General features: G+C 33.3%; 2 protein-coding genes across 9 annotated transcripts; both read left to right on the forward strand.

The window, feature by feature from the left end:
- The first annotated feature begins 1,004 nt into the window (after positions 1–1,004).
- Positions 1,005–11,253, forward strand: LOC120263534. Of its 8 annotated transcripts, none has more exons than XM_039271478.1 (9): positions 1,005–1,339; positions 1,421–1,550; positions 1,660–1,764; positions 7,390–7,451; positions 7,600–7,981; positions 8,092–8,209; positions 8,306–8,593; positions 8,689–8,790; positions 11,157–11,253. In XM_039271478.1, exons 4-9 carry the CDS (start codon positions 7,415–7,417, stop codon positions 11,238–11,240), a joined length of 1,011 nt encoding a protein of 336 aa, XP_039127412.1. In that variant the 5' UTR covers positions 1,005–1,339; positions 1,421–1,550; positions 1,660–1,764; positions 7,390–7,414; the 3' UTR covers positions 11,241–11,253. The 8 variants fall into 8 exon arrangements, with proteins under 8 accessions (XP_039127412.1, XP_039127411.1, XP_039127417.1 ...); XM_039271477.1 differs by having other exon boundaries at positions 1,666–1,764; XM_039271483.1 differs by having other exon boundaries at positions 1,666–1,764; positions 7,606–7,981.
- Positions 3,417–6,890, forward strand: LOC120263137. Its single transcript, XM_039271035.1, has 6 exons — positions 3,417–3,879; positions 3,962–5,259; positions 5,506–5,780; positions 5,870–6,181; positions 6,262–6,349; positions 6,426–6,890. Exons 1-6 carry the CDS (start codon positions 3,417–3,419, stop codon positions 6,888–6,890), a joined length of 2,901 nt encoding a protein of 966 aa, XP_039126969.1.
- Positions 11,254–14,493: the final 3,240 nt, after the last annotated feature.

A 14,493-nucleotide genomic window follows, 5' to 3' on the forward strand; every position in this document is an offset into this window, starting at 1 on the left:
AATAGTTAAAAAATTTTAATTACATTCGTTGAATCTTTCATTAAACTTTTCAAAAGCATTTGTTTTTGTAATAATAATAATTGATGCCATTTGTCACTACATTAGCCAACTAGACATGCCACCAATGTCATAGGGTTATTAAATACGAGGATGTGGCTTATGTAGGTTTTGGTTTATATGTAAAAAATGAAATGTGTTTCCACGTTAAACAAGATAAATGTGTTTCGCGTTTTCTTCTTATTCAATCTTTTTTCATAAATTTTTTAATATTAAATAAAATTATTGTGCTTTGGAGGTGAAGAAAAAAAAACTTGTAGTAATAATAACTAATGAACATGCTTTATTTAACATGGTGTTTGATGTTAATGGAGAATTAAACCGAGTAAAATATATAATTTAAAAAATATATATATTTTTAAATAAATCATTACTCAAATTTTAGATGTTATATTGTATAATATAATATATTTATTTTATTATCATAATTAACAATAAACATGATTTCGTAAAAACATCACAACAAATTAAAATACCTAAGTCACATCAATTGCTTCTATAATTGACTATAGTTGGCTATTTGATAATAATAATAATAATAATAATAATAATAATAATAATAGTGAAAACATCATAGGTTTTCACTATAATAATAATAATAATAATAAGAATAATAATAATAATAAGAATATTAATAATAATAATAATAACAATATAGTAATAATAGTGAAAACATCCTAGGTTTTCACTATACTAATAATAATAATAAGAATAATAATAGTAGTGAAAACATCCTAGGTTTTCATTATAATAATAATAATAATAATAATAATAATAATAATAATAATAATATAACAGTAATAGTAGTGAAACACCTAGGTTTTCACTATAATAATAATAATAATAATAATATAATAATAATAATTTTTGAGTGGATGTAAAACCTAGGGATGTAAGAACATTCTAGGTTTTACAACCCACTCAGATTTTCACTCCACCCGCCCCCAGCCGCCAAATCCCCACCCCCGGCCGATCAACGAGCTTTGAACTTCGACGGCACCGACTCACCGTGGCCGTTCGGCGGGGTGTAAGAACAAGCCTTCAACTTCACCGGCCGCTAAATCTTGGACTGCTGGACGGCATCGTTGAAGTGAGTTTTGGGTGGTGAGCTCAAGATCGATGGTTAGCTGTTGAAGTGGTTTGGGAGGCTAAGGACTGCACATTTGTGAAGGCTTTGGGTGGTGTTTGATGCCGGGAGCACTGGTAGAGGGTTCATGTCTTTCACTTTGATGAGGAGTTTAATTTGCTGAAAATTGGTGATGATATCAAGGTCTATGAGTCGGTAATTAAAATATATATATGTTTTTTGAATTTTGTTCTTGGTGTTTCTTGACTTCTAAGGGTTTTGCATAAATATATTCAGGTAAAACCTGGGTTGAGTTACTATGCTAATGATCCACAAAAAGGCTGCAAATTCACTCATTTCTCTTTTGGAGAAAGCTGCGCGTGTGGTTCCTGTGGAATTGCAACCTTCTACACCTGTCACACTTGGAGTGAGAGTCATTGTTTTAATCTCAAATTAATATCTATTTTTTTTTATTTTGATGTTGATTTGATGAATCTCAATTTCTGTTTTTGATTTTCGGTGTCAATCCATGCAAGCAACAGCAGGTCTAAGAAACCTTCGAACTAAAACAGCTGATCAAATTTTGCAAGCAGTAATATATATATAGCTCTCTAATTCATTTCATGAAGTACAAAACAAAGGTATGTGAATTTATCTGGCTCCTTTATTTAATTATTTTGCCATTATCTCCAAGATGGTTGAAGAAATTGTATGTTTGGAGCTGTTGAAGTGGTTTTTCTATTCTCTTTTTCTCTTCTCATTCTATTCAAAAGTAGTTCATTTTTTTAATTTATTTGTTTCATTACATGTATATATATATACACATATTTACTTGTGAAAATTTTTCAAGAATCCAAGCTATTTCTGGGCTCCAACAGTGTCAAGCTAGTTGAGCATTGTTGAACAATGAACTTGTATACATGAGTAATTCTAAGCATGTTTGAACAAATTGGAAATTAACCAATTTAACCAAACTGATCATAAGGTTAAATGAACAAACCATAACAAAGGCCTGCTTGGATGCTTTTGCCTTTATATATATATATAAAGGCAAAAGCATCCAAGCAGGCCTTTGTTATGGTTTGTTGAACATTCAACTAACCCAACTAACTGCTTTTACATTTATTTATTTTTTATTCTTTAATTATTGGTTTAAATTTTTTCACCCGTTGGTTTGTCTGGAACTTAAAAAAAAAAAGAACACTCAGACATATTTATGTGTAAATAAATGATGCTATGACCTAAGATCAAGAAGAAATGGGTCAATTTATGTCTCATAGTTTTTGGAAGTTAGAAACGGAGGTTGGAAAAAGCATCATTGAGTTCCAGATGCTTGGAGTGTCATTTTAGACTTACGTTGAATTTATTCATTAGTTGAGCTTAATTATATGTTTTCTATACCAAAACCTCAACTCAAACGTCACCAAGTTATGCCTTTTATTGATTCTAAGTTCTTGCCTTTATGTTCAATGGTAAAATAAATTCTCAATATTTTAAAAAAAAAGTCAATTGTTGCCGTCTAAATATATATGATTAAAAACAAGAATAAATGTCCTAAAAAAGTGAGAATGCCCAAGAGACAAATAAAGTCAAAAATAAACCATGGAATGCATTGTTTCCTCCTAAAAACCATTGAATATTATTCCCAAATCCTGATTACACGTCGCATGATTCTGTGATTGATTAGGGTTTAGAATATTTAGTAGAAAACAAATGATGCAAATACTTGTTTATCATGCCTTTAATCTTCATTCATTGAATTATTATTGTTATGTTTAAGATTGTCTTGTGTGCTTGTGTGTATATGACAGTGCAAGTGCTTTGTATTTTTGTGCATTTTATTATCCTTCCAAATATGATGACAAACCCATGTATTGTTTAATTAAATTTTCAATTAGTCCTTAGCATAGTTTGTTGATAGTTTTGCCGGCATATCTGCATTTTCGTAGCAACATGAATACTTTATTACTAGATGTTGATAAACATGCTTATTTATTTATTTATTTATTTATAATTCATACTTGATAAAATTGATATTGGTCATGTCCATATACATATATAGTATGAAAGTGATAAAAGCTTATCCTTACTGACTTTTTAGATTCTATCTCATTGGACTATTGTTATTGTTAAAGTAAGTTTTGGTCCCTGTCAACCTTTCCTATACTTTTACTTTTAAAACTTTATTATTATTATTATTATTATTATTATTATTTTGTCAAAGATTATTATTATTATTAAATTTTTGTCAAATATTATTATTATTATTATTATTTTGTTCATAGGTCCAAAAATGTTGTCAAGAAAATGGATGTATAATCGAAATCTGCCTGGACGAAAAGGATTGACTGATGAATTTATTGCTGGGGTGGATGAATTCATCCAATTTGCAGTTAGTCAAGATGACTCTTACAAAAATGGGGAGAATATTCGGTGCCCTTGTTTTAAGTGCAAAAACACACGATTTCTGGCTCCAGATGATGTAGTTTTGCATTTATATCGCCGTGGGTTTAAACAATGTTATTGGAACTGGACTTGTCATGGGGAAGAATTATTCCCAATTAATGAGGAGCTAAATGAGAATCGTGACCAAAGTGTAGAACATGTGGCAAACTGGGGTGAATATGAGCAAATGACTTGGGACCAAAGAATGGTGTATGATTGTTTGCGTTCTCGTGTTCCGATATGGCCACCATCTCATTGTAATGATGAAGCTGGTCCAAGTGTGCAACCACCATTAGATGAGCCAACTTCTGGTTTTCAAATTGATGAAAGAAGTCAATTAAGCGATAGATTTTTTTAATGTGTTAAAGATTGCCGACCAACCCCTATATGAAGGATGTGAGAATCACTCCCAGTTGTCTTTCGTTGCTAGGATGTTATCTATCAAGTCTGATGCTAACATGTCTGAGGCTGATTTCAATTCCATGATTACCGCAATTAAAGAAGTTCTTCGTCCAGATAATACAATGCCAACTGATTATTACCATCATAGGAAAACTATGAATGAACTTGGTTTGCCTGTGGTTAAAATAGATGCTTGCAAAAATGGTTGCATGTTGTATTGGAAACATGATGCTACGGAAGTCTCTTGCAAATTTTGTGATGAGCCGAGGTACAAGCAAGTCAAGGGTCGACGTAGGCTACCTAATGATCACGCTCATAAAAAGATTGCACAAGCAATACTGAGATACTTGCCATTAACTCCAAGATTACAGAGGTTGTATGCTTCTAATGCTACAGCAACGCATATGACCTGGCATGCCACTCATGAAAGAAACGAGGGAGTAATGCAACATCCATCTGATGCCGAGGCATGGAAACATTTTGATAGAACTTATCTTGATTTTGCCCAGGAACCTCGTAATATTCGTTTGGGTTTATGTGCTGATGGCTTTGCACCGCATGGACAATTTGGGAGGACTTATTCATGTTGGCCAGTGGTTGTGACTCCTTATAACCTTCCACCAGGCATGTGCATGAAAAGGCCTTATATGTTCTTAACTCTAATTTGTCCCGGGCCTAAGAACCCGAAGAAGAACATAGATGTTTTTCTACAACCTTTAATTGATGAGCTGAATAATTTATGGGTTTCTGGTGAAATGACGTATGATATTTCCAAAAGTGAATATTTTCGCATGAGGGCTGCACTTTTGTGGACAATTAATGATTTTCCTGCGTACGGGATGCTATCTGGGTGGAGTACTGCCGGGGTTTTAGGATGTCCAATATGTATGGAGAGCTCCAATGCTTTTCATCTACAACATGGTCGGAAGGCAAGCTATTTTGATTGTCATCGAAAGTTCTTACCAAAAAATCATTCGTACCGTAAGGACAAAAAGTCTTTCATTCGAGGTCGTGTGGAAAAAAATGGTGCACCACCAAAATTGTCGGGGGATGAAATTCTTAATCGAGTTATGATGTTCCCAACAGCAGTGGAGGACCCAATTAACACTCCCCCAGGGTATGGAGCAGATCATAAATGGACAAAAAGAAGCATTTTTTGGGATCTTCCTTATTGGAAAACCAATTTGATCCGACACAATCTTGATGTGATGCACATCGAGAAAAATGTTTTTGATAATGTGTTTTTCACTGTGATGGATGTGAAAGGGAAGAGCAAGGATAACATTAACGCAAGAAAAAGATGTTGGAGTTCTTTGTGACCGTAAGGAGATAGCGGTTCCTTCAAAGCAGATACATGTCGTTCTATTCCTAAAGCACTCTACACTTTAACTAAAGCACAGAAGAGGGTTATTTGTGAGTGGATTCACCAATTAAGGTCTCCAGATGGTTATGCTTCTAATCTTGGAAGGTGTGTTGACATGAATGAATTAAAAATGATTGGTATGAAAAGCCATGACTGCCATGTGTTTATGCAGAGGCTGATTCCGATTGCTTTTAGGGAATTGCTACCATCGTTCATTTGGAATCCATTAACAGAATTAAGCTTATTATTCCAGTGTATATGTTCTGTTGTGCTTGACATTGGCAAACTTATTGATTTAGAAGAAAAGGTTGCAGTGATTTTATGTAACTTGGAAAAGATTTTCCCACCGGCATTTTTTGATTCTATGGAGCATCTTGTTGTTCATTTGCCCTATGAGGCTAGAATTGGAGGCCCTGTTCAATATAGATGGATGTATCCTTTTGAGAGGTAATACAAGCCATAATCTAATTACACTGCTATAATATATTTTTTTTAGGCTTAGTTTATATAATGTTTAGCCATTCTTATATCTGCAGGTTTCTTCTAGAACTAAAGAAAACTTTAAAGAGTAAAGCACATGTTGAGGGTTCAATCTGTCAAGCATATATTGCACAGGAAATCAACATTTTTGCAGAGCATTACTTTGAACCTCACATATCATGTAGGAGGAGGAGATTGCGACGAAATGATGAGGGTGTGAGTAATGACATTTTCCCACCTTTCTCCATATTCAATTACATTGGTCGAGCTCAAGGTCGTCCAAAGATCAGGTGGCTATCGGAAAATGAGCTACATGTAGCGCATACGTACATATTGCGAAATTGCCCGGAAGTACATCCATATTACAAGTAAGCTATAGTCAATTATTAAAATTTATAACCATACAACATGTTAAATATTTAACTATTAGTGGACTACATATTCGTAGGATATTTGTCAATTATCTACAAGGTAACCCCGCTGATGCTATTGATAAGGCGATTGACAAGCATTTTGCAAAGTGGTTTGAAAGTTTTGTAAGTAATGATACGAATATGTTGAAACTACATAAAAAATTAGTGAAAAAGTTCACGAATATTTTTTGGGATGTAGGTTGCAAATGAGATCAATCAAGTCACAGATCCTCTCTTGCAGAGCTTGGCTTGGGGTCCATCTAAGAAAGCAACAACATGGCCAGGATATTTTATTAATGGTTATAACTTTCATACTGTCACACATGGCATGGAGAAGGCCACCATGAATAGTGGTGTTTGTGTACAAGGGACCAATGCTGATGATTCATCTACTGATTTCTATGGTTTACTTGAAGATATAGTCCAACTTGAGTATCATGGTAGTAGATGGAATCATGTCGTTCTTTTTGAGTGTACATGGTTTGACCCAATAAATGGCACTAAAGTTCATCCTATATATAAGTTGGTTGATATTAATCGGAAAAGGATTTATCCAAAGTATGATCCATTTGTGTTGGCACAACAAGCTATTCAAGTGAACTACATTGACTACCCAAGTACAAAAAAGGATAAGGTTGATTGGTTGGTACGTGTCCAAGACTAAAAGCTAGGAGAATGGTTGAGGCAACTTGGCCAGAAAAGGATGGATCTGCATATCAAATGGAGGAAATTCAATCCTTAACAGGCGTCAATGTTATGGAAGACATTCCTCATTTGTTTGACCCACAAGGCATACAACTTGTTGTTGACTTATCTGATATATTACAACCCATATCAGAGGGTGAGAGCGAGAGGGATGAATTGACAGATGATGAAGATAATGAACAATCTGATGGTGATGATGATGATGATGATGATGATGATGATGATGATGATGAACATGATTTTTAATACATTATGCACTATGAACTTGTTTTTTATATATAAACCTATGATTTTGTTTTCCAAATTGGCTATTATACATTTGTATTGAATATAAGTTTTTCTTTGTAGTTTCACCGTAAGAATCTAATATTTTTCAAATGTTTATCGAAATAATTTCTTTGTAGAGATGCAACACACTTAAATTAACCATTTATATTTACATTTGTGCTTCTATGTAGGTGGATAGATAGATTAACTTGAAGAATGATGGATCGCTCTCAAGATTCTCGCACAACATCAGGTTTGACTATCATTTGTAATGCCCACCTTTTTTTTTTTCAAACTTGTATAATTATTAGATCAAAGTTAATTGTTTATATTTGTATACTTATCTCCTTATTTTCCAAGTTAGTTTTTTAATTTTACCATTCAAGACTAATTTATGGTAGGCTCAGGACGTGGTCAGTCTGGACGTCGATCTAGTGGCCGATCAACATCAAGTCGTGGTGGCCGATCTATATCTGGCCGGGGCCGATGCACACAAAATATTCATCAAACATCTGCTAACCCTGCAGTAGTATCTAGTACACCTGCAAATTTGGGAATGCCTCCTTGTATACATCCAAATATTCAAGTAACAACGACAATGACTCCATTGACACCAATTCCACAACCTTCAATAGTTGCGCCAATTGCACAAAGCCCTCCACAACCATATATGGAGACTTCTACTCATGCCACTGAGGACCCACCAATAGAAATGGAGGGGCCCTCTAATGAGTCTGTGAGCACTGGGCCCCCTTGGGTTATCACCCCAGATAGTGTAATTATGTAAGTAAAATTCTATGTTATGATAATTTTACAATTTAGTGTTTAATTTTCTTTTTTTAAGTAGTGTTCTCTATTTTAATTAAAGTGTTTTTATATCATGGTTTTTCAAGAGATCATGAAGTTAAGAGAACAATCCATGAATTGGTCAAAGGTCATTATAAAGAGGCATGGACCGGATGGGGAAAAGTGCCCAAAGATGTGAGGCAACGGATATTCACCGCTTTTAGGGTAAATATCATTTTAACCATTAAATTCATTAATGCTTTTTAATTATGTATGTGAACTTTTAGAAACAATAACTTGGTTAACCTTCTCTTTTCTTAGGGCATATACACATGGGAGGCGCAACATGAATCTTCAATCTTGCGGCATTTAAACCATGAGGCGAGTGAATGGTTGAAGAAAAATTTGTATCTTGCACATAATCTTTACAAGGCTCCATTTCCATGGATGGCTCCTGCAGTTTGGGAAGGTTTACAGAGGTATTGGGAGTCAGATGAGTTTAAGAGAAAAAGTGAAAAGAACAAATTGAATAGGACAGAAAGTGTAAGCTCCTCCATTGTTATTTACCGTGGTGGATCTGTTAGTACTGCTGTGCACCGCCTAAGATTGGTAATGCTTCTAATTCATATAAATACGTACCATTAATATTGTTGTTTATAATTTACCTTTATTTTTAACTTTTCTTTAATATGTTTTTCCTTTAGGCGGAGGAATTAGGTAGAGAGCCGACACTAAAAGAATGCTTTATCCACACGCACAAAAAAAAGGATGGCACGCTCGAGGTTGGTCGTGCGACACAAATTGTTGTAAGTATGAGATTACTTTCTCAAAATAAATCTAGCTGAAATTAATTAATTATAGGTGGTTGTTAGGCAAAGAGGTAGAAAGGACCCATTAATTGTTTGTTCATGGATTTTAAATCAAGATTAGATGGTTGATTAAGACCAAAGCACTAATTTTGCCTTTTTATTTTGGTTTTTGTGATTCATTAACCATAAGAATGATTATAAAAGGCTAACTAGCACCTTTATACGGACATATTGAAATTCTTAATTATAAATAATTACTCCCTTTTTATTTTATTTCTCTTCAATAAAACCAATATATATATATATATAATAAACATGGTTCTCCAAAACATTAAATCTCATATATTCAATGATTTTTAATTGTTTTTTATTTCTTGATAAAATGAAAATTAAAAAAATTGGCATTAATTGTTAGGGATGACATGGTTAAATATAGGTCATTCATTTGTTTTTTTAGGTTACCTACCAAAACCCACAACTTGGAAAATAAGCAACCTTTACTTTTTTAGTCAAACCCTATTCTAATTAGGGTTTTTGCAGGGACCCGGAGTTTCATTTTTTTTAAATTTTAATAAGAAACAAATAAATCCGATTTGGATCAAGCTCAAACTTAATTATTAAATAATTAAATCAAGATCAAGCACTATTTGATTTAACCTTTGCTTATTAAAAAATAATAATTTAATTATCTTCAATATTAAATCATCCAAACTTATTCTACATTGAACTTGTATTGATTTGTTACCTAAAATGTTAAATCTTGACTATTGATGCACCGTTTGATAAATGACAAATTAGGTACCCATTATTTCTAGTTTTATTTTTTAAATTGTTTACTAATTTATCACTAATGATGTAGACATTGTTGTCAAAATAACTAGATTTCATTTTCATTTAATAGCCAATAAGAAAAAAAATATTTCACATTGGTACTCTTCAACAATCAAAATTAATAATAATAATAAATTAAAAAAAAAATTTATCACCTAACAACCACCATTTCCAAAATGAAGAAACATAGAGATAATTTATTACACTTGTAATTATTTAATTACTTCTAAGCAACAACAGCAAAAGTGAATCAAAGAGACAAAGTAAATAGGGTGGTTGGTGCTTGTAGACATAGGATGATGTAGCATCTCAGAAGGACAAATGTGAGTGCTAATGGTTGATCAAAATAATTCCTTAAACGAAGTCAAATTTTTAACCTTTCAAGGTTGTCTAGGTTCAGTACTCTTAGTCCAATGTTTTGGTGCACTAATGCTCCAGTAAGGAACATATTCTCATTTCATAAAGCTGATTTGTTATTAGCTAGGGTTAATTTTCATGAGTTTCATTTTCAGAGTTGCAATTTATATTTTCTTTTAAGCACATGCCTTGGGAATATCATTAAGCTGTTTGTTGTAGTTAAGATTTTGTTCTTTAAAACAAGACAACTATGGCATGTGAATCTAAACTAACCACACTATTCATTTACCCCTCTTATTAGCTATTTTTTAGCTCAGATTTCTAAGTGTCCTGTAGAAATAAATAAAGCCTCGGCCATATGCAAGATATATATATACACACATATATATATAGATATATACTATAGTTAACTTGCCATGTGACATGTATTACTTAATTAAGCGGATATAGTCCCCATTGCACACGTTGTCAAAGATGGCTTCAATTAATGAGAGCATGCAGACGTTTGTGGACAATGATTGCTTATGGAAAAACTCTTATTATCACTAAAAACAAATATAATTAAGTAAAAAGTTATGTAAGTCTCATTAATTAAAGATGGCTTCAATTAATGAGAGCATGCTAGACGTTTGTTGCTTCAATTATTGTTTAGTCTATTGTGCTTTGGTTTGGTGGGACCATGGAGTTAAACTTTGTATGTTTTAGTTGTGAACTTTGGTGGGACCAAGTCAACAATGTTAGCCTTGTCTTGCAGCAGACTCAATTATCCAATTCATGATTTCATCTGTACATTCTTTTAGATGCCATAGAATGCATATTAAATTTAGACGCCACTTGTATGTTCGTTATCACATTTTTATTTATTTATTTATTTATTTATTTAATTAGTCCAAATATTATACTACTTTCAATTATGGGAATGCATTTCATGTTCTATGTAAAGAAAGTGATTGATTAAATTTATATTATTAATGAGAGTGGTTTTGAGGAAAAGGTCCGCTCAATGGACATTAATGGTATGAAAACCTAGGAAAAGTCGACTAATGTATGAAAAACCTTTGATATTTATCTAGTTTTTATTTAATATTTGAGAAATGGTTTTATAAACTCAAATTAATTAGCCAATTTAACTCACTATCATTTAATAATATGTTTATTTTTTTAATGGATGCGAGGAGGAATTTGACAAAGCACTAGTAGATAAATGCGGTCAAGGGGTGGATGAGAATTCTATTAACCGGGGACGAATTATGGGATGAGGTAGCCATTGGGGAGTCGTAGTGAGTGATAGGAAAAGGTAATATTGTTAGGCGGATGTCTTCATCCACTTACAAGCCACGCTTGGGATCTTCGAATCAAATGAACAACTTCCATAGCGAGTTAAGGAATTAGAGGAAGAGCTTGCCGGGGCTCGTCGTCGAGGTCGATGATCGGGATACAAAGTCGAGTCAACTCGTCGCGAGTTATTTGAATCATCATTGCTTGCCGCACTTCGTGGCCAAGGTATTGACCTTTCTAGCATGCCTATTTTTGCTCGTATGCCACATGCCCCTCGAGCACCGACAGGAGAGTCACAAACACATGCCGATGAGCATTCTCCAATGCCAAAGAGAGTTCGTATTTCTCCATCTACCGATAATTCTCTTGAAGACATGGAGGATGATGTGTAGGATTTTTCATAATATACATGGTTTATGTTTAGAGTTTTGTGGATTTATGTAGATTGGACCTTATTATTGTCATGCTATAATTGTAATAACAAGTTTGCTTATTTTACAAATATTGCAATATATATTTTGATGAAATTAAATACAGGTTTTATTATTAAATAAATCTATTTATAAATTTTTTAAAGAAAACTGTTCCAAATTTCGTGACAAAAACCATGCCAATATCCTTACTAAATTTAAAACCGTGCTTTCTAAAAAATGTGACATGTGCAACAACTATATTATATTTAAAGCATGCTAAAAATCATGACAAAAATGTGACAAAAATTGTGCTTTGTGCTAAAACCAGTGATAAAAATTGACAAATGATAAAACGCTGACAAAAAGCGTGATAAAAGCAAAACTGCTCCAAAAAACAATGCCAAACAAACTAGTCTTAAAAAACGTGACAAAACAAAACCGTGACAACAAAGGTTCCAAAATAAATCGTGCAAAAACACGTGACAACGTAAAACCGTAGCAAACATGGTACCAAATAAACCGTAACAAATACCGTGACAATATAAAACCGTGCCAAAAACTGTGCCAAATAAATCGTGCCAAACACCGTGCCAAAATACAACCGTGCCAAAAACTGTGACAACTAAATCGTGCCAAAAACCGTGCCAAAATACAACCGTGCCAAAAACTGTGAGAAGACACCGTGCCTAAAACCGTGACAAAACAAAAGCGTGCCAAAACAAGTACCAAAAAGCGTGCTAAAACCGTGACAAAATTGGCACGGTTTAGTTAAAAGCGTGACAAAATTTGGCACGGTTTTACTATTCGTGACAAATTATATTTGTCACGATGCTATAGACACGGTTATATTTCGCGTGCAAAAATCGTGCCAAAATCAGTTTGTCACGGTTTTTTTGCCAAAATCCGTGCCAAATCTACCGTGCCAAATTCCTGTTTTTCTTGTAGTGTTATTTTTCATATGTGTGGCTTTCGCTAGTCTCTTTTTGGCCCTGTTTTGATGGGATTTTATTTGATTTGGTGATTTTTTGGAGAGTTTGTTTGTTTGATATGATCTTTGAGAGTTTTATTTGTAGAGGATTTTGGTTTGAATTTGATGGAATGCCACCAATGAGGATTATGGTTGGTAACATGGTTCACATTGTTTAAGTTGTTGAGGTTTATGATGTGCATTTATTGTAGGTGGAAGAGGTGGAATACAAATTATTCTTGGTATGTGGGTGATCTATCAAGCTCAAGAGGAAAGATTTTCTGCTGCTAAATGTGGATGACATTGATGCTGGTTGTTAAATTTGCCATGTCTTCATGTAGGTGTATTTGTGAAGAAAATTGCAAGCCAAATTGTTCTTTGAGATCAAGTCTTTGGGTAATTATCTCAATTATATGGCTCCAAGCAGACAGTAAATTTGTAGAATGACCTGTTAAGGTTAATCAGTATGAATTTTTGTTGCTAATTGTGCTGACATCTCTGTCATTTGTTATTAAATTGTTAAATTTTCTGATTTTATGATCTTCAATCTGATTTATATTGTAGTATTGTACGTAACAACATTAGTTCTATCATGGACATGCAGAAAGCTTGGAAAGCAGAGATCAAGTCTCTATGGGTCATGACATCAATGTGGTGATCAGTCATGCTTCATCGATATGATGTTCTATTTGTCTTTACTTTGCAAAGTTCTTTTAAGGATTCATATAGTTTTTCATCTATTTCCTTCTTTTATTTCATCACTAAAGTAGCCAACACTGTAACAAAACAATATCCATCATTCTCTCATTTTTCCATTTGACATCTTTGCTGACTTTGAGAGAAATACTTATTAGGTGATATAGGCAAACTTTCTATTTGATTTAAATAAAAAATTTTCAAATAGGTGATGCTATGTGTATTCCTGTGTAAAGTTAGATGTTGATCTTTTCTTAGATATATTTTTAATATATTTTCCCAGTTTAGGTGATATGACATGATATGAAGTGTTAAGTACTTCAATCGGTATATAAATTTGTTTCTAGTTTTAGTAAGTCTTGCATCAAAATATTATACAACTCAACGAGTGAAAATCAAAGAGAAGATTAGAAACCATGTGAAACAAACAACCCTCTTATATATATATAGATGTTCTTGATGCTTATATTTGGTTGTTATTTAGTTAATACTCAAGGTCTGAAGAGGAGTTAGAGAAATATGATTTTGTTTTCCATCTTTTCATGATAAGGTACGTAAGTAGTCATGTTTTGTTTTAGAGTGGTGTAGGATTTAGGGGGTGTTTGGATTGGCTTTTAAAAAGCCCAGAAGTGCTTTTTTTTAAGTTAACGTATTAATCAAAATGGAAATGTTTTTTTATAACAAAAGTATAGGTGTGTGATACTACTGTAATGGCAGCCCCTTCTTTGATTGGATTTTCTTGGAAATTGAATTCCCACAAGCTTTCACATGCATCCGGGAAATATGGATCTTGTCTACTACTTTGATTGAGTTGCATAATTGAGCATGATTTCTTAGTCTCTTTAAATCAAGGAGAGGGAAGCAAGCTTGGCTGGAACCGATTTCTGGTCACCTTCTCCAACGACCTCTTCTTCTTGGCCAAAGCTTGGGGTGGATCTGTTGATAGAATCCTAAACTGCGGCATAAGGAAAGAAGTAAAACACCATATTATTAGATCTGGTAGACTCTCGCACCTGTTTCACTATGTATTTCTTGTATACTAAAAATAATTTAGATGTTTGGAAACTTATTTATATGTGTATTCCTATTTTATTCTGAAGAATGCCATGTACTATGTTTTTCAGAAATTAATTATTTTAGGATATGATTTATTCTGTA

Source organism: Dioscorea cayenensis, chromosome 6 (genome assembly GCF_009730915.1).
Source record: "Dioscorea cayenensis subsp. rotundata cultivar TDr96_F1 chromosome 6, TDr96_F1_v2_PseudoChromosome.rev07_lg8_w22 25.fasta, whole genome shotgun sequence".
Taxonomy (NCBI): Eukaryota; Viridiplantae; Streptophyta; class Magnoliopsida; order Dioscoreales; family Dioscoreaceae; genus Dioscorea; species Dioscorea cayenensis.

Bases quoted from the DNA above. Each gene is read 5' to 3' on its own strand.
- LOC120263534 (XM_039271478.1), top strand. From the start codon at position 7,415: ATGATGGATCGCTCTCAAGATTCTCGCACAACATCAG. The intron at 8,210-8,305 runs GTAAATATCATT...CTCTTTTCTTAG, and splicing joins GGATATTCACCGCTTTTAGG to GGCATATACACATGGGAGGC. The intron at 8,791-11,156 runs GTAAGTATGAGA...AATGGATGCGAG, and splicing joins GTCGTGCGACACAAATTGTT to GAGGAATTTGACAAAGCACT.
- LOC120263137 (XM_039271035.1), top strand. From the start codon at position 3,417: ATGTTGTCAAGAAAATGGATGTATAATCGAAATCTGCCTGGACGAAAA. The intron at 6,182-6,261 runs GTAAGCTATAGT...ACATATTCGTAG, and splicing joins GAAGTACATCCATATTACAA to GATATTTGTCAATTATCTAC. The intron at 6,350-6,425 runs GTAAGTAATGAT...TTTGGGATGTAG, and splicing joins CAAAGTGGTTTGAAAGTTTT to GTTGCAAATGAGATCAATCA.